This window comes from Photinus pyralis, unplaced genomic scaffold (assembly GCF_008802855.1).
Source record: "Photinus pyralis isolate 1611_PpyrPB1 unplaced genomic scaffold, Ppyr1.3 Ppyr1.4_LG6, whole genome shotgun sequence".
NCBI lineage: Eukaryota > Metazoa > Arthropoda > Insecta > Coleoptera > Lampyridae > Photinus > Photinus pyralis.
Genome location: NW_022170663.1, coordinates 43,008,619 through 43,029,757, shown reverse-complemented (window position 1 = coordinate 43,029,757; position 21,139 = coordinate 43,008,619). Strand labels below are relative to the sequence as shown.

Below are 21,139 nucleotides of genomic sequence, written 5' to 3'. Positions count from 1 at the left end.
CTCATTTATATTTGACGTCTACGTCACCATTTATGTGGGGTGGCTACCCTCTTAATAAATGTAAATAGCACGTTTTGAACGATTCATGATAGTGATGGAAATCAAATCGTTAATTTTATGGAAAGTGATTTATTAGAAATCGGGAGTTTTAGTTGAGACAGCTTGTATAAACTGATCATTGATTGTTTTATACTGTACAAGCCATGCATTTTGAATCTAGGCAATAGTATTGTAACGTAAATTTAATTACGTGTTTTATTTATTTACAACTAATTAACAATAAATTGACAAAAGTTTTGAAATGAATTAATTTATAACAGTTAAAATATTATTTACCGCTCACATATACACAATTTGCAACAGCTCGAACTATGTATTACTTAGGCGTTGAAATTGAAACTAACTATATACACGCGATTCAGTTCGCTTACATAGCAAACGCCGATCTTTCACGAACGCTTCTGAACGCTCTCGAATGTTCTCGAACAAACACGTCATATTTCCCGGAAAGAATGCGTCACATCCGCTTTCGTTTTTTTATCGCCGATGACTAATCTTCAAGTGATTTTTTAAATAAAAAATACTTATTTACATCGCGAATTAAATGTGCCAACCCTGCCGATACTGTCAATTAATGTAAATATTCCTAGCGTCACTGCATAATGTCGGAAAAATATATTGTGTTGTGTTACGACTGTGGTACTTATGCCGTGACGTTCCGTGTTAAGGACACGGTGCTTTGTACCAAAATCTACATATACTGCTGTGTGCAATGGCGAGCGGTCACTACGCCACCCACAAAACACCGGTTCGACATCTGCTACAAAGGAAAATCTTAATACCAACATAAAACTTCTCAATTTGAGACTTGATGGTGTCGATCAACTTCTAAAAATTCTAAAGAATTTATTACACAAATTCTCATCAACACCTGAAATAAATTTCGGGCGCCAATAAAAAAATTTGACATGAAAACTCTATCCGGGTGGCACAACGGATTCGAATAAACACACAATTTATTTTATTCCCGCAAAACCCCGCAAGAAAAGAAAGATAATCTTTTTACATTCATTAAGCAGACAACTGCTTTGTTTACCCACTCAGCTGACTTTTTCTGAATACGGCCAAACCGTTTCTAAAAGTTAGACCAGGTTACTCGAGATTTACTTAAAAAAATTATATACTTTTCAACCGTCGCGGAACTCGCAGCAGCAGTCTCGTTTTCACGTCGATTCCCCTATTTAAGGGAACACCACTTCCACTATAAAATAATCTCCTCCCGGATTTTCAAAACACAGATAATCACAATTAGGCTTGATAATGCCAGTTTTGACGAAACGCACCAAACGTCCCCACTTACGCCGAAATACAGCGCGCATCGTAAAACACCTTCGGTATATCTTAACAGCGGTATAAAATGTGTGTTAATTATAATTAAAATTCGACTACTTATCGCAAAACAACCAGACAAAATAAAGTACGCAAACATGACCCGATCTCTTACTTCAAAAAAGCGATAAAATTAAAACGAAAAATTCCACTTTCTTAAAGGATCAACAAATACGAAACGACAAATTCAAATAAAAATAAACAAACTCTGTCCCCCAGATTTACACTTAATAAGTTGAAATATTGTCATATACAGGGTATCTGGTATTCCGTCATTATTTTTGGTGTTTAGAGCGAAATAACGTCCACATGACGTTGTTTACAACAAAGAACAACACAACCATTAAAATTTTGGACCGGTAGTTTGAACAAAGTCAAGTTAATAAAGAAAGTAAAGTTCAGAAGAAGTAAATGAGCTGAAGAGTGCAGGCTGAAGTTAATCTTGTGTAGAGCAAGAAAACGGTTGGAAACTGTATGTCAAGGAAAGGATCAAGAGGTAGGAAAGACAGTATCGTCACTTCAAGCTACGAAAACAACAAACATCCAGACATCAAACATACAAAATGCAAGATACATGCATGCATAACAACTTTTATGGCGACTAAACAACGCGTCTTTCTTGTAAAGTGTTTCAATGTCGAAAATCAACCTTCTTTCCAGGATGGGCGGACGTTGAGCAATTCACTTCTAGTCAAAGTTGTCAAAAATTGAGTCAAAGAGACTCGGTGGCCTCGGTCAACTTCCGAAAATTTCAAAGAATTTACTACGTAAATTTTGATCAACACCTGAACTAAATCTTGGATATGAAACGAAAAATCTGACATGAACATTCTATCAGAGTCGCACAATGGGTTCAAATAAACACACCAATACATGATTGACAATGACAACATTTTATTCCAAGACACATCAAAAGAAAAAATTAAAACAAGATTCTTGGAAAAAAGTTCACTTTGTCTTTTAAATAAGCTGGACTCAATAACTCGAACTAGCTTGATAAACAAGCTGAAAATGATTCTCGGTGGCTACTCTGGCGGTCGAAACTTTTAACTTTCACTAAGCAGATAACTGCTTTGTTGAACCCTATTCGTTCCAACTTTTTCTGAATACGGACAAATCGTTAAAAACAATTTTCCACAAACTTTTACCCTCGCTTTTACCCCTTCACTGGACGATAACTTAATATTTTATTAAAACTGCTTACCTTCTTTTACACACTTTATTTCGAAACTGACGAACTGCGTCTTTAACAAAATTAAAAGGGTCAACCGCCCACGATTTGGGGTAATAGTATTTTACATTATTAGCCAGGTAAGTGAGTTTCCTAGAGCCAGTAAAAACTATTACCTGGCGTATAATGTACAATATTTTATTTGTTACTCATTTGTAAACAATAGTAAACGTAAATAATTAGTTCTTAAATTGATCTTGAAGAAATGTCTAAAATATCATGTGATCCATGTAACAGAGACTTCGCATTAATTCTGGCCAATGAAATTACTAGATTACTAACTTGTAACATTTTTACAGGTCTGCTGTCAGTTTTACAGGTCTGCTGTCAGTTTTACAAGTCAGTAGCGTTTAAACATGACGTTTACCCGTTTGCGTTTTGTCTTGTTAATCAACGTTTACAACTGAGTAACAAATAAATAAATTTACACGCTCTTTTTACCGTCTCGAACTAACAACAGCCTCCTTTTTACCTTGTTTCGCGTATTTAATTAACACCCACTTCCATCATTGAATAATAAAAAATGCGCAAATTGCAATTACATTAGAAGGAACGTATCCCCACTTACGCCGAAGATAATGCGGACCACGTTGGACTCCTGCGTAACTCGTTATATCTTCTAACAGCGATAGAAACACGTCCGATAATTAAATCTCGTCCAATAAGAAAAACTCTTATCGCTAACGACCAGATGTGTCCATGATAGCGGCGCTTTCAACATGAGTTGGAAAATGGTTTTATACAAGGATCTCGGTCTAAACTTTGTCTAACATTATCAAACTTATCACTACCCAACGCACCCTTGTCATGAAAATTGAGTATCAAAAACTTTTGCAATTATCGTATGTTGGACATTCCCAACCAATCTGCTAGTTTTAGCACCTATTTGGCGATAAAAAAGACCACTTCTTTAAGCCTAAGTAAAACGGCGTTGCTCGTTTTCGCAACGAAATTCATGAATAAATGATGATTGTAAAAAATCTTTTGGGGTAAGATATAACCTGGGTTCGGATATATCGGAATGGGTTTGCGGGTTTCAAATGAATAAAAATAAATCGATGCAGTATTCAGAAAATAACTATCGTGGATATTTTTGGCGCCGTGCACCACGCAACCAACATAGCGTCTTGATTTAACAAATGCATACTTTCCGATAACCTAATATCTAAAACAAGCAGGAAATGTGGTTAGTACATCAAATATTTAACTATACTTGAAACAATTATCGTAATTATGAAATAAAACAAGGCACGTCCTTAAAAACATCCTGACTAATTAATCTAGGTTGGTACTGTAAGTGCGACAATCACGATAACGCGGTTTTAACAAAATTAAAGTAGGAGATAACTTGATATTAGTTGCGCCATTACAGTGATTTATCAATTACTAGTACTACCGCATAAATAATTGCAAATTAAAGTTTATGAGTAAATATCTCATGGAGAAGCTTACAAATGTGCTTGTCGTAACTCGTAGTGACAAAAAATGAGATACATGTTAAAAATGGGAGTTTTATGATGTTATTGGCCATTATTACTAAAAAGACTATTTTTGTTATATTTTAAAGCATAAGCGGTCACCGTATTTCTACCACATACAGTAAGATAATGATTATAAACGTTCCTCAGTTGGCATTTTTGGGAAGGTGTCACGAGACGCATTAACTTTGATTCCCTTTAATCGCTAATCTAATCCTACATACAATATACTGGATGAAGGAGATATTTTCTCGATTTTGAAGACATTTCAAGGAATTTATTGAGGCATGTTTGCGTGACAAGTTCATCTGTGCATATCAAAAGCATTTGAGAATGTCAAAAAACATCAAGCACACATCGCCCACAAAAGGATATACTAATGAGAGGGAAATCACAATAGTCCTTTTTGCGCGATCGGTCATTTCATTTCTGACTATTTACCATGGGTGTTTCCATGACAGTACGTAGAATTTACCAGTTGCTATGATTACGACGACGTCAAAATTACTTACCGATCTAAAAACAGAACAGCAAAAATACTTACCGACGCCTTTTTAAAAATCAACAGTATTACATTTAATCTTTAATTATTGTTAGGTACATTAAACGTACAATTAGTGCTGTTGTTTCCTATGGCAAGACGCTCATAAAGTCATAAAGGAAGTGCAAAGCTAGTAAACTACATCAGACACATGCACATTTTTATGAAATTATTAACTTCAATTTTGACAAATAAACTGGTTACCTAGTGATGTACCTACACCATACCACTTCGATCATTTCAATTATTTATTCTGCTCGTTAATTTCTTAGTGCATATTTATAATTGGTTGCATAATTTTAATTTCGATCGCGCAAAAAATGTTATAAGCACGTCGAACGTTAAGGGTTACCCTCGGGGTTACCGTTCTCAGACAATAATTGGAGTCGTCGCTTCGCTCCTCCTCCAAACAATTGTCTTCGAACGGTAAAAATCCCTTACCGTTCTCCATACTTAATATACTATAATGTCAGCTCATAGTTATTCATCATTTCCATGTCAACCGTTTACAATTATCTTTTTATGTCACTAGATCTGATCTAAAGTTATACTATAAATATTACATGTAAGTAAACGCTTGTCTTCACCTTGAAATTAAGAAATTAAAGTTGATACCACTGTGTTTTGTAAGGCCAAAGATGCGCTTACACAAAATGAATGTATCTCCATTGCTGATAGACAAATAAACGACTGGTTTCAATGCAATAAATTAAAACATAACGTCAGCCAAACTCAAAAAATTAATTTTACCGCCACCAAATCTATTTGTACCAGAAACTCGGTCAAATTGCTAGGTATTACAATAGACAATGAACTCAATTGGGAGACTCACGTGGATAGATTATGCACGACATTATCTTCCAACATTTATTTGTTATTAAAATTACGACAATCTGTCAATGTTCATGTACCTACTCATATCAAGCTACTACGCTTTCATTCACTCCAGAATTAGCTACGGGATAACTGTATGGGGCAGATTTCTCCACTCCAGAATTAGCTACGGGATAACTGTATGGGGCAGATCTCCTCATTCTGAAACAGTTTTTAGAATTCAAAAAAAGCTGTGCGGATTATTGCCAGTATTGTGTCTAAACATTTTAAAATAATGCCATTACCATGCATATATATTTGTAACACATTAGTTGATATCCACAAATTAACTATCTCTAAAGGAGAAGTATCAGATAGGAGCATCCACAATTACAACACTCGCCATTGTCAATTGTTATTGCCCCCAAAATTTAAGCTATGTGTGTCCGAGAGAAACTCACTGAATGTAAAACTCTACAACAAGTCAATTAAAACTAATGTCATTGCCTAAATTTAAAATTAATGTTAAAAACCTCTTGTTGCAAAATTGTTTTTACAGTATCGCAAAATATATGAATACTCCTTAATGCACGCGAATCTAGTCTTGTAGTTCCTAACATACTGTGATATTTTTTATTCATTGGATATTTTTAATGTGTGAAATATATACAGGGTGTCCCTAAAAGGTCTGTACAACGCGCTATCAGGGGTTCTTGGTATCAAAATAGGACGATTTAACCCAACTTACCTCTATCCAAAAGTGCTATCTACCGCCTAAGATTAAAAAAAAATCGTTATTTTTATTTTATCGGAAAATGGTTTTGCTGATTAAAATGAAATTCGGGATGTGAATGTCTAATGTAAAAAGGGTCTTTGTGATATCATTGTTTTGATTGTAGTTGCTATGTAGGTGGTAAAATATCTGAAGAGGTCTAAAACTTTTTAACTACTATTTTGACAGTTCTGAATTTTTAGACACTGATAAGACAGTTTACTTGCAAGCATTTTTTGTCTCTTGATGAATATCGCTATCTGTGATGGTTTACGAAAAAAAAATTTAGGCATGAAGAATGGCATGCACCATACATGCGATTGTTCCTCAAAAAATCAGAAGATGGCTGTGAAACCTTAGAGTGGCGTAACGTTTGTTTGTTGTTTCTTAAACTTTAATCTATACGACCCTCTCTCAATGACAATTCAAACTAAAATGGCTGTAAGTAGGGTGCGCGAGACGACATAGCCAGCTCTCAAAAATGTGTGCATCATCTTAGATTGTGTATACAGAGTGGAACCTCTCAACTCGGATGCCATAAACAGGTCATAAATCCCCTAACCCGTCAAAACTAAGAATGTCTAAGCGTCTTCCACTTCTTTTTATAACTAACGTGTTATCGTGAACCACCTCCACATTCATACAGTTTTGTGAATTTATTTTATTTCATCTGAACCCATTACCTTTTAACACACCTGTCGATAAAGCCTAACACATAAACGCTAAAGACATTTTATTTTACGCAGGGAAAACACCTGCAAATTTTATGATCTTGAAATGTCATCAATTTAAACAAAAGAAATAATTTCCCATATGTAACTGGCCTACATTCAATTAATGGGTGTAATTATTGCTTTTATTTAAATTGATGGTGCAGTGTATTGGGCTATACTAGAACGTACTTCACAGTCAACAGAATGAGTTCGAAACTAGTTACTGGGTCAGACTAGGTCGAACCCCCCCCCCCGGTCACAACCCAGGAACCACACTACCAAAACAGATTTGTTTTTCTGTAAAATCACTATATAACACGAAAAAATGTGACCCAATTAGTTTTAAAAATGTCACCTTGTGTATAGAAAACAAGGGGAACAAATAAACGGTTTTACTATCTCTTACGTACGCCTTGGAACAATCTTAACTTTCTTTCGAATCCTGAATAACTTTATTTATGCGCACGTGTTAAGAAAAATGGGTTGCGCATGCGCAGACTTAATGGACGGATTTTTCTGAAGTTTTAAAGGTGTTTCCTAGAAGCAAATGCAAATTAGGTGTCAAAAATAAATGGCGCATGCGCATAACTTGTGAACCATTTATTCTAAAATTTCAGGAGATGCTTCTTATAATAAAACACGTCAAAAAATGGATTGCGCCTGCACAAACCCCCGTTTTCTTATTTTTGGACGGATTTTTCCGAATTTTTAAGGGAAATTTACTATAAAAGCAAATTGTCAAAAAATGAATTGCGTACGCGCAGCACATAACTTTCTTATGTGTGTGATATATGACAGCGTGGCGTGAAACCACATACTTAACAATGTGTGGACCATTTTTCTGAAATTGTAACTGAAGATTCTTCTTACAAAAGAGAATTGAAAACGCATGTCAAAAATGTGTACACAGAGCCAACTTTTTTAGTTGCAAACGGATGTCCCCAAAATGTCAACAGGTGTTTTTCAAATGACTGTTTGTCATCGACTGAAAATGAACTTGACTAGGTCTTTTTTGAAAACAAAGGTTATTAATGCAATAAGCAAAAATAAAAGATAAATAATAAAAATACTTTGGCATATCTTTTGTATATTAATAATAACATCATCTTATTTTTTTTTAGTTAATGTTTCCCCTTTTGTTCTCTGGTATGCTGGGTAAAGTTGACGTCGAGGCTCATGTGGAAGGGGGCGGACCATCTGGACAGGCAGGTGCTCTCCGTTGGGGTATCGCCTGGGGATTGCGATCGTTTGTATCGGAAGAGATGATCGAAAAGATGCGATTAGGTAAGATATTTACAGGAGAATCGCAACTACAATGTAATTTTAGCCGGATTACTAACTCGTGACCGGCGTCGGCAAGAGAGAATGAAACCGGGTCAGGCGGGCGCTAGAAAGAAGTTCACTTGGAAAAAGCGTTAATGTTTTACTATTTTTTTTTAATCATCGTTATTAAAGTTACATTTTCGTGAGTGGTTTCAGTCCTAATATTTGCATGCCTTGTCCCAAGACGTCTCGCGCTGACGAAAATAGGAGCAGTCGTTGAGAGGCGAGCTCGGGCTCTTGATCTTTCACCTGTAGCGTCTTAAAGGCACGGTTAATGTAGTTGCTGAAAGTAAATCATGTAAATCTGCACAGCTCGTGCGTAACTAACCATAAGTGGAATAAGTAACTCACTAGCACACAAGCTTCCATCTGCGATTGGGCTTTGTGCAATACATCTGGAAAACGCGCCAACTCCCGCACGAGAGCGGTAACGTCGGGCTGCTCCAGGAATTCGGGTTTACAAACTTGCACAGGTACCGCTCCCGAATTCTCTTCCAAACTGCACAAACGGCAATGGGTATACTGCAACTTTGCGCCACTATCGCCCTGTACTTGCAATGCTTGATCCCAACTGAACGTATAATCTTTCTGTCTTCGTTGTTTCAAATCATTCACAATAACGCATGACACTCCAAGTACATCGGAAATTTCGCCATTTGTTATAGGTACTTTCGTATCTATAATTACAGATAAACAACAGAAGACCAGTAAGAGGCGTTGGCATAATATTGCATTTTTCAAAAATATTAACGGTTAGTTATTTGTTTTAGTTTCGTGGCAGTAGCAAAACAACATACTGCCCTCAGAGTAAAATGTCTAGTCTGCTAACTATATGGTAGTTTATATTAGCAAAACTACCCAACCAATTTGTATCAACAAAGTGTGATTTAATAGTCGACTATTTCTATGTGCATGTTCGTAATTTCACAATGTTTGTTCAATTTTGGTAAACATAACGAAATACGTAACGCGAATGCGCGCTAGTAAAGAATCAAGGCTTGTTTTGAACCAGGAAGTGACGGTCACAGCCAATGGTAGATGTATGTGTGAGTCAATGGTATTGTGGAGGTCGGCAACGTTGTGACATACGTAGCGCCCCCGTTTAATCGTGTGAGTGTATTAGATCACGTGATGACGGTAGCAAAAGATGCCGACTGCTGGAAGATGACCACCTTAGCTCTGGGGTGTACTGTTGGATTGCAACCTAAATTGTATGCGAGGATGTAATGTTCGTTGCCTTCCTATCAACGCTGCAATGGGAGTCGGTTAGTGACTTGTGGTGAGTTAATAATAATAATAATAATAATAGATGACATTCATTAGGATGGTGGCGTGCTATTGGTTGTCTACTGTCAGTGAGATTTACAATGTGTGGATTTGAATGTCTACGAGGAGAACGATTAATCACACTAAAAAAACTAAAAAGTTGGTATATTTTGTGTTGGATACCTCGAATATGGTGGCGCTATACTTCACCTGCACAGTAATGTGAAACAAAGGAAAGTGGCACTAAAACAAATATAACTAACCTAAAACTTACGCTTCGAAAAATCTAATATGGTGCCACAAATTCACGGTACCATCTTAGATCATATAAACAGATCTAAGGGTACCATAAGGGTTCACTTACTTGGCGATTCCATCTGCTTTTCCAACATTAAATCTTGAATTTCATTCAGGAGATCCCGTAAGAAAACTACTTTCCCCTTCCGTGTGCTCATACCGTGAATCCGTCCAAATTTAATATGCTTGATACGATCCGACCATGGCACATCCATAAGGTGTAATAAACCCTTAAGCGAGTTGAAGTGATCATTTTGACCATTCTCGACAACATAATACATTTGGTCGAAATTAAACTTGCTAAATCGATCTATGGCGGCCGCCAAATCTCTCGTCAGATATAAGGAACTTCCATCACTCTTAATCAAACAGATATTTCTGTCGTTCACGTTTACATTTACCTTTCCATCTGTGTCAACGTTGAGAAGTTTTTTACTTGAAAGCGCATCGAGCACGCTTTTTATGTGACTCACGTTATACATCGACTCGTAATTATACTCGTCAAATTTGACTCCTAACCTGTCGTACGTCGCTTGCAAATCCGAAATGGTATAATCAATGTATGACCGCCATACCTGTAAGTCTGCCTCCGACCCGCTTTCCAATTTCGCAAAGTAGCCCCTGGCGAGTTCGCTAATTTTCGGGTCTGACTCTGCCAGTTGATTGGCGTGTACGTACGACTCGTAAAGTAATTGCGTAGGGTTTTGTTTAATATCCTCCTCTGTAAAATTGAGCTTATTGACGCCAACTCTTATAAATCCAAACTGAGTTCCCCAATCTCCCAAATAGTTCAACCGCGTCACTTTGTGATTTAAGTAAGTGTGTAAGTTCGCGAGAAAATTTCCGATTATTGTCGATCTCAAGTGTCCGACGTGAAACGGTTTGGCTATGTTGGGTGAACTATATTCGATTACGATATTCTTCGGAGTTAAGTTGACATCTGGGGCGGCGGAATTTTCGATCACATCTTTAACAAAGATATCTCTATTAATTTCGAAGCTGATTTTTCGATTCGCCCTGTCTTTTACGCAGTGAATGTTTTTAATAATATCATCCGGTTGAATTTTGAGAATATCATTCACACTTGCGATACCCAAATACTGTTCGATCGCGTTTATGGGCAGATAAAATTCTATATGGTTGTCTGATGGCGGATTTCCTATTTGTATTAATGGTTTTAGTTGGACTGGATTTATGTTTGGGCTTTGCCGAAGACTTTCTATTACCTGAAACATACATGTTAACTATTATGCTGTATGAATGTATATATTACGATCAAAGTGATAAATTTTTTTATTTTATTTTATATTATTTTGCCTTTATTTTTGAGTGGGCGAGGTTTCAACCAAGGCTGCTCTACCAACCCAACCCATTATACATTTACAAATATCTATGCCTGTACCCGGATTCGAACCAGGGGCCCTTCGCACCACAATTCAGCTTTAATTGAACTGCGCCACACGGGCCGGAAAATGCGGTGATTATTCATAATAACGGGTTAATGTGAATAATTGAGGAAAAGAAGAATTTTTTAACTTTAATTTCATAAATGGCATTAGTTTCCCTTCCCCTAAAGTTTTAAAAGGAAAATGGGACCGCAAAATTATTTTTCTATTTCGGTGTCACAATGATGATTTTGTACAACTGTTTTAGGCCGAAAACAGTTGTACAAAGACAGTGATTATAGTCGTTTTTTTTGGTAACTCATCTCTTAAGTTGGCAGTTACTAGTTAGTACAAGCAGGTACTTCGTTGGGTACTTCCATGTTTGAACTTCAAAATTTCAGTCTTACTACGCTGCCAACCTAAAACTTAACGGCATAAAAAGTGTTCCCAACATAAAACATGTTAGTTCTAATGTTCCCTATAGTTTCTGATAATGATTTTTTTAATTAAATGAAAGCACCGAAATAGAAAAAATAGTATGAAAAACGCGTGTTACAATGCTTTATTGTAATACTCCTATCTTGCGGACACTCGTGGCTACGCTTCGCGTCGCCACTCGTGCCACAAGATAGTCGTATTACAATAGGTCGCATTGTAACACTTGTCTTTCAATATACTATTATGGGCGATTAGTTATATATATTAGTAAGAACTATATTCTTGAAATAGCGTCTAAATAATTCCTAATATCTTGGCGTACTTTTTTTCAAATCATTTGTTTTTTTTTGTATTATTTGTTTCTGCTGAGTATTTTTTTTTCTCTTTTTTGTGTTCTTACTTTTAGCGTTTATTACTAATTTAGGATTAATAACTTTTCTTTATGTATTTTCGCCTTTGTCCTGTAAATGGGTGTTCCTGTTGGGAAAATAAAGCATTATTATTATTATTACTTTCAGCGCAACATATATGACAGAAATAGTGTATTATATATTAGCAATCAAGAAGCAATAGGTAAATAAGAAGTCGCAAAGGCAAATACACCATGGATATTTCTTTGTAATGAACCAGACCCAGCGGAGCAATACTTCTGACCCATACACATAGACCTAACTGGACACATGCAATCAATTTTAATTACTCCACCTGCTAAAGCTATTTCATATTGATACACACAAAATCCTTAATCACGCCAAATGTCTAGTACAAAGGTATAGGTATAACAAGATAATATGCCCTGTTACAGCAATCACATATCTATAGCCTTCAACCAATCATCGTGGGTACCTCAGGGATCCAACCACGGACCTTTGTTGTTCCAACTTTATATAAGTACCATTACTAAGGTGATCTGTTATTCCACACACTGTATCAAACCTACAAAATTGCAGATTATTATGAATATGCAAAAATGCACTAAACTGTTTATCATTAAACGTTTCAAAATGCCATAGACTTTTTCTAGAAACGCTGCGCCAATGACACATAATTACAAACTAAATAATGAAGCAATAGTTTAGGCATCTGTTTTTAAGGATTTAAACATTCACTACAACACTAGTTTGTCTGATGACAGTTAGAGTATGGAGTGGCACTATGGAATCCAATATATCAAAAGCACAAAGTGAATGATGAATTGGTTCAAAAACGTTTTTACAAATATGATTTCTACAGTACATATCGGTATTACTCCAAAAGAGGGTTACTGTTAGACCGTGTTAATGTTGAAGCTCTTGAACCATGAGAAGAACTAAAATTTGACTTGCGTTTCTACACAATTTGTGGCGGAACAAAATTGATGCTTTGGAACTAATGAAATACATTAACTTTTAGATTCCGTGACAATGTTATCGTACAAAATAATCTTCCATTAGCTATGACAAAGCACAAATACTAAAAAGGTTACCATTTGCCATGACTGTAACATTCACTGTGAATTTTATGATATACTCACTACAACAAAATGTGAGTTTATAAATATTACCTATTGCGTAAACAACGTATGTAGAAGTCATTTCGGTCTAAACAATTAAGATAAGATGCTCTAATGTAAGACACTGTGATCGAATTGGCGTATTTTATAAAAGGTTTATTTAAGTGTTTGCGATAAGAAGTTTTGATATCAGGCGAAACATAATTAATTTCAAAGAAAATGCACATCTGGTCACAATTGTGATTGGCGGTTTTATTTTAAAGTCCTGGAGAAGATTTTTTTAGATCTAGTGGAAATGGTGTTTCATTAAATCCTGGAATCAACGAGGCTGGTTCGCGACGGTAGGAAAGCGTGTATGTTTCTTTAAAAGCAAGCATCGTGAGGTCTTCTGTTAAAGTTCTGTTGTTATTAAAAGTTAGTTTTACACAGCAACATGTACCTATCATGATGAAACCTTTGCTCCCGTGCTTAGATATTCATTTTTAGACCGTTAATAGGCTATAAAGGTATTATACAGTGCGAGTGTAAATTCTGGAATTATCACAATAAATCTCTTAGTAATAAATTGTCACTTCAGGATTGTCTTTTGTTTTTGAGATATGACGTAAGCGATATTTTTTGTGTTTTGTCATTCATTTAAGGCACTAAAGTGCAAATTTGTTTAGTTTTAAACGATCATTTCTACTCCGTAGTTTTAAACTGGATTCTTTAAATCAAACTGACATTTATCATTATACGGTCACAATTTGACAATACAAATTACAAGGTATATTGATCCTACAATCAAACAAATTTTTCTTTCAAATTTGCACTTTAATTAACATTGAAATTGCTGTAGCTGATTACCAAAGTACAAAAAATAGCGTATATACCACAGGACTAAAGTGCGTCCTAATCCCTCGGGTGCTTGTTGCCCCCAACTACGTTTCAGGCAACAATCTGCACCCTCGGGATTAGGACGCACACTTTAGTCCCTTGGTATATAGTATAATGCTATTAAATGGAAACCTAATTTTTTATGCTGAATTTTTCCTCCCGCCCGCACCTGTCACTTTTCCGGTCGCGCCTGTCACATTGCTAAATGTCTATAATGACTCCTGTCATTACTGACAGATTGACATTAATCAAAAGTTCTATATGAAAATTGAAATTGTGTATTAAAATACGATTTCGAGTAAAATGTAATACAAAACTCGTCAATAAAATGACACAATTTGACCCGGAAATTAAAGTATTCGAGTCCAAAGGGGGCTCGTACTTCAATATTTCCTCGCCAGTAATGTGTCATTTTCCTGACTATAATAACTACTTCCCAAAATTCTCTTTTTAAAGTCACAGGAGGCAAGGAAAGTGTTACTGCCCTGTCATGGAACAAAAATTTTATACTATATAAAGTATAGACTTGAAAATTAAGGTTTCGTGACGATTTGGGGAAAAATTAAGATCTAATGCATCAAGACAGCCAGTGGTGTAAAAATGTGCCAGAACCCAGAACGCCCATCTTACAGTGGCGGATTCAGTAGGGGGCAAGTGCCTCCTACGAAAAGCCAAAAAGGCTTGGCGAAAAGTCAAAAATCACTTTTTAATTGTTATAAACAACTTAATTTACAGTATTTCCATTACATTCTCTCCTTTCTATCTTTCTAAAAATCTTTCTAAAAATGTTCTCCGTAACCGTAATTGGGGAATGGAGCCCCTCCTGAAAAGATTCTCTGGATCCGCCACTGCCAACTTATCTATATACGGAGGAAATAAATAGTCCTAGAACAGACAATTGTCTCGGTTAATTATGAAGAATTTTTTTAAATAATTGCGTCCGTTAACAATTAAATATACAGGGTGTCGCATTTAAAAACAAAAAGTTAAAGCATTTCCAACTAAACCAGAAGTTGAAAAAAGAAGACATTATGATTATTAAATGCATTAATATTTGTTACTTACTTAAGCATATCAATTATTAAAAAATGGCTTCATAAATAATAGAGATAATAAAATTGACTGTTCTGAGGCTGTTACCCTATATATAAATGAACATTATATATAATTAATAATTAACAAAAATTTCAAATGATGGTTTGTCTTCATAACTTGCAGGGTTGCCGGGACACCATTCTTCCGTGAACCAAAATTGTGTAAAAATATACCACATTAAAAAATGTACCCAATACACCTTGTTTATAATTTTGACCAAAAAAAATGGTTGTTTTTTTTGATAGTTTTTTATTGCTATTATATTTAATTTTTTTAATGTCATACCATCAATAATATCCCATTAAATTTTTTTTTACGCACAAAATAAAAATAAGGCAACATAAAAATAGTGTAATAAAAAAAATAAATTGTTAATATCAATCAAATTAAACAAAACAAGAAAAGGTTTTCGCCCTATGGCAAGTAACTTATGAAGCATTTCATGCATTGATCAGTATTTCGCAAAAGGTGTGCATGTTTTTCTTTACTAGAAGCATCTATGGTTAAACTTACAAGAAATATCCATAAATAAGAAAGTTAGCATTGCGCAATCTCCGCATGCGCACAACTGATTTTACTATGGGCGATATGTTTGTCTTTACTAGAAGCATCTGTGGTTAAAATGTCACACCTGCGGCTTAAAATAAAGGATGTTAGCATTTACTAGAAGACTTGGTTAAAATTTCAAAAAATATCTATAAATAAGGAAGTTGTGCGCAGTTTGCACATGTGCAAATTATTTGTCAAGATTTTTCTCGGTGCAGGTGCCAGCGAGCTACATACATATAAGCTACCAAAGAAAAAAAGAACAAACTAACTGTAGGAGTAGTTAGGTTCTCGGGCGAACGGAAAAAAGTGGCCATCGAGGTGGCCATAATAGAGCCTTCCAACATGAGATGGAAAATGCATTAAAAAGTTTGTATAAGTAGTTGTAAGTAAAATAAATAAGATCTTTATATGCGCAGGAAACAAGAACACAAGCCTAAAAATGAGTTTTGTTAATTGCAATTGAAATGTAAGTATGTAGGTATATTTTCATTTTATTTCTATTACCTACCTTTCATTCTTTTTTCCTATTATATTTTTCATCTCTTTGCAGCTTTTAATAATTCTCAGCCCTTTCTTAGGTTGGGCAAATATTTTCGAAAATTCTACACGGGGTAGTTGAAATTTAATCGAACCTGTAATTCAGCTTCCTATCGAGGAATTTTTACCAGAACACTGTCCCAGTTGCAAAAAAAAGCACCAAACGTTGTGCCACTCCGTTCCGACCCCAATACACCAGTTACTGAAGCACCCGTGACATCAAATCAACATCCCCAATTTGCAATAGTTTGATGGGTATAAAAGTCTGTCATAATAAGCCAGTACAACCCCATTTTTATTTTTTATTTACTGGTCACACAACGTAACTAAAGAGTGGCCTATATAAAACCGACCCGAGGCAAATCCGTACTTTTGCCTGTGTATCATGCCATGTTCAGTAGAACGTCATACTGGTTTCATATGGCCTACTGTGTTCGGCTTTTTGAAGAGTTTTGTTGTTTGTTTCCTTTCTCATTTTCGGCACAACCTTTAGCGAGAGCACTGCTAAATGAATCTACTTCCATTGTGCCGAACTAAGTTATCCAAGTACCGAAAAAGAACACGTTAGCAAACCTTTTCCTCTTTAAGGAAAGAATTTAACTAATTCAAAATTTCAAGTTACCCTTTTTAAGTTGTTTCGCCCCCAACAATTCAGGAAATTAGTGGCGTCATCTCTTACACATAAAATCAACTACCTAAACTACAATAAAAGAAGGGAATTAATTACCTTACGTCCTAAATACAATTTGATCTTTGTAGACATATCACTGATGATTATTTTTGTGTACTTAAAATTTTGTTACAAACATGAATGATGTAAAATTGAGGTTAGCTTCTCACTGAAACATGTTAACTGTCAGTTTGGCGGAAATTTCGAAAAACAACGTCGGGGAGGGTGCGTGCGTAATAGAAGTGCGTGCTAATCGCTCACGGCATGTTTTTTAATCGAGTAAAATGCATTTCATTGCCTATTTCCTAATTAATGAGGGATTTAAAATTTCTCGCATTCGGCGCGGTTCGATCGCGTTCGCACGCGCAGGGCTGTACTCGGGCGACCCGCTCTTGCAGTTCCAAGTCAGTCTTTAAAGTGAAATGGATAAGTTCGTCCCTGCACCGCAGCTGGTTTGGTTAGGAATAGGAAATAAAATTGTAGTGTAGGCAGTCGTGGAAGGATCGAAGAGTGTGTGGTCGAGTCGTCAGCTGTGCAATACGTGACGTTTTTTTTTTCATTTCAAATCGTCCAGGATTTGTTTCCAGTGTAGTGTATCAAGTGAATTTCAGTGATTACTTTCAAAATGACGAGTCGTATGGCAGGACAAACTATCAACGACCGGTTTCTAGCAGCTAAACATAGCATAGCCGGTCAAGGATTAGCGAAATCTGTTTGTAAGGCCACAACCGAAGAAATGATCGGACCAAAAAAGAAACACTTAGATTGTGAGTATCACTTTCAATTTCGAATTGCGTAATTAGATCAGAGCAGGTTTTGAGGATTCCAGTTTTTTTTTGTTACTCGAAACGCTCTTATGATGGTCATTTCACATTGACCTTAAATGAAGTTATTTACTCCTATTAAACTCCTCTTGTCTCTTGTGTTGTAATGTTAGTCACGTCGTCTTGAGCGTGTATCAATTGTTTTCTGGGTACATTGATTGGAAGGGTACTTCGACTTAATTAAAACACCACCTCTAACCAAATTTTGTAATCATCAGAAAGTGTTTACGCGTCAAATTACCGCAATCATTTACCTACGTTATCTAATTTGGTTAATTACTCTCTTAATGTTGTTCAAATACCATTTTTGTTTTACATTAGTTGGTATTGATCGGCATTTCGTATTCAGATAATGACTTTGAGTACGTATTGTATGTTCCCATCATTAAGTAGATACCCACAAATACGATAAGGTGGTTTGAATCAGAAAAAGTGTTTTTAAAGTTATTAACCTACATGGCACGATGCCGTACCTCTCTCATTAAGTACGTCATTGTCTGAGTACTTAATTTAATTTTTAATTTAATAATCTACGTTGGTATTTTATCTCTATCTTATCGATTATTTTTGTTGCCATTTAAATTTACAAAACGAAAGACGTGTTGGGGCCCCGTTGTACTGAACTGCACTGATTGAACCGAGGATTGAACTATCTGGGGATTCCTCCTCGACTTCGAGTCACAAGGAAATTGATAACTGTACCAAGTATGAAAGTGTTGCAAATGCAACCTTATCAAAGATAATTTTTCAAATTGAAAACTCGAGTGAAAAATGTGAAAATCCCCATATCTTAAGTCATTTTTAGATATGATTTCTGTACTGCAAACCGAGCTGCAAACCTTGAATTAGTTTGCAGGGTCATTGTCTGGAGCTTTGTTTTGGAAAATGACCAAAACTACGAAAGTTGAGAGCCAGTGTTGCCAGTTGGTTTTTTTTTGCGTCATCGATACATCCTATAGTTTCTTGATAATACAAAAAACAAAATGGCAACAAGATAGTCTTCAGTTCTATACGAAAGGTAAGGTTTGAAGACCTTCAAATTTCAAAATTGCACGGAGTCGATCTTACAGTTGAATTCTACTGAAAGTTAATTTCCATCGAGATTTCCATAGAAGACATGTATCGATATTGGAGGTTATCTGTGAGGTAAATTTAACTAAAAAAACCTCGTAAAAAACTTCATAAAATGAATAACTGAACAATTTCACATCAAGTGTAGTTTTAAAATCGGCGGAAACGTGGGTATTTAATGCACTCGTTTGCAATCCTAGGTGGCCTTTCAGTTCCCGAACTCTGTATTTGCCAGCAACAAAACAAAACACTACTGGATGCTAAACTTGGCAACGGCAGTAAAATAGCAGGGATTAGTCCCTTTGAAAATGTGATGTACCAACTTTCAAAAATGGAAATATTTTGGAATTGTTTAGGAAATGCCTCGGGAAATGCTCAGGAACGGAGGTAAGGTAAAGGTTATGCTTATTGGTACTTCGTGCAAGTATGAATTGAAGAATGAAAACAAAATGTGCACCAGAGTTCAGTTGTTTTGGTCGATAGAATATGGGAAACATCTAATGACTTTTAATTGTTACCTACCTGTCAACTCGCCTGTCAAATAAGTTACCTACCTATATTGGTTCGGATTTGAATTACGCCATATATTTATATACAGCGTGAAGTTCCGGAACGTTCGATAATCTCCGTGATTTATGAAGCAATTTTTTAAAAATTGGTGTTCATATAACAAATAATACCCTAAGGTATTTACCTAGTAATCGTAATATCTTATTTTTTTTATTTCCGGTTCAGCCGAAAATGACCTTAACTTTTTCGTTTTAAATGCACCACCCTGTATTATTATCGGGCGCAGAATCAAACATAAGAACATAAGAAATTTACCTATATCCGGTTTTTGTTTTATTTGAACAGTTATAAAAAATTAAAATAAAATTTTATTATGTAATTACACAAATCAACAAAACAACTGAGCCAGTAGTATATTTCTGCCATTCGATGGATCACGATTTCTTTTATAGCTCCCTAAGTAAAAAGTAACCTGGACTGATGGCAGGCCATCGTATAGGTCCATGATTTATTTACAAATAATACTTATATTTAAGGTGTTCATTATGTAGCGAATTTTCGAGAGCGATATCAAAGCGCCATCAAGTCAATAAAGGATAAGTCGCCGGTGATAAGGAATGCAAGCGGATATGACATGTTCTTTCCGGGAAATATAAAATACTGATTTCTAATGTCTAATATCGATGCCGAAATGAAAAATAGTGAAATACGCGCGGTAATTAATAGATAGATAGAAGGAATTCTAATTATCAAACTGGATGTTGTACCGCATGATATTGTAAATTGAGGGATCAATAGTTTTGAAATAAAGTTATAATTTCATTACAAGATGGTGTTTAAAACTGGATTCGCAGTAGAAAATACAACATTTAAACTCTTCCGAAAAATGGTGTTTTTTTAAATATCAATTTAATACATCACATTTAAAATTTTTTGCGAGATGTTGGTGAACATTTGACCTATAATCATAATGAGCACATTTAAAATCTTTAGAAATGAGTTACGAGTTACGAGATGTCGTTTAAGTTTCTTTTTAGTATTTGTTGCAAAATCACAAATGTCACATTTAAAATCCTGCGCAGTGCTGTGTATTAAGAGTTGTTGTTTCAAACTTGCCTGAAACTTTGTTGCAAAATCACAATGATCACATTTAAAGCCTTTAGAAATGTTGTGTGTTATGAGATGATATTTGAGCTCGTATTTGAGTTTCTGTTGATCACAAATAGCACATTTAAAAATCTTTCCAAACATTGTGTATTACAAAATGTTGTCGCAAAATATTTTTATTTTTTAAAGTTCGGGGCATACTCATAATGGACACATTTAAAATATTTAGAAATGTGTACTTATTACAAAATGTTCTGGCAAACTATTTTTATGTTCGAGGGATAATTACAATGGGCACATTTAAAATCTTTAGAAATGTTGTGCGCTTCTATGCCTCTTAGCTCCGCCGAATTCAGTCTCTTGTCATTCTTTCTGCATTCTATGACTATAAATATATACGCCGATGGTAGGTTATTTGAGACGGCTTTGTCGAATCCTTCCTCTGAAGCCATGTCTCATCGTTTTTAATAGTGACACAATATACTAACTACACAATGAAAAATCCTCAGAAACATCTCGGTAACCGCCATCCGCTGCACGTATACCAATGGCAATTACGCTGTAATATGTAAACAAATATGGCGGCGTAAAACGAGTCACAACCAATGATATACCGTTTCAGCCCGTTTCAGCCCTACTTTAAAATGGTCTATTCCCTTGCAATTATTAGGTAATTAAAATTGTTATTATATTAGGGCAAACATTTGTTACTCCCGAGGTTATTCCTTTACATTTGTCAACAAAAAGAAACAGAAAATGGTC

General features: G+C 35.5%; 2 protein-coding genes across 9 annotated transcripts in view; one reads left to right on the top strand and one right to left on the bottom strand.

The window, feature by feature from the left end:
• Window positions 1-8,347: 8,347 nt before the first annotated feature.
• On the bottom strand, window positions 8,348-17,183 carry LOC116173986 (probable arginine--tRNA ligase, mitochondrial). Its single transcript, XM_031491749.1, has 4 exons — window positions 16,923-17,183; window positions 9,891-11,049; window positions 8,589-8,937; window positions 8,348-8,543 (listed from the first exon to the last, which is right to left on the bottom strand). Exons 1-4 carry the CDS (start codon window positions 16,956-16,958, stop codon window positions 8,393-8,395), a joined length of 1,695 nt encoding a protein of 564 aa, XP_031347609.1. The 5' UTR covers window positions 16,959-17,183; the 3' UTR covers window positions 8,348-8,392.
• A 73-nt stretch (window positions 17,184-17,256) lies between these two features.
• LOC116173985 (phosphatidylinositol-binding clathrin assembly protein LAP-like) overlaps window positions 17,257-21,139 on the top strand; it is a 95,962-nt gene continuing 92,079 nt past the window's right edge. For 2 of the 8 annotated variants that reach the window (XM_031491747.1, XM_031491744.1), the window contains exon 1: window positions 17,276-17,632. In XM_031491747.1, coding sequence (XP_031347607.1) covers window positions 17,491-17,632 — 142 coding nt within the window. In that variant the 5' untranslated portion in view covers window positions 17,276-17,490. Of the gene's footprint in view, window positions 17,633-21,139 lie in introns of all 8 variants that reach the window. The other 6 variants (XR_004146005.1, XM_031491748.1, XM_031491745.1 and 3 more) reach the window with 6 other exon arrangements.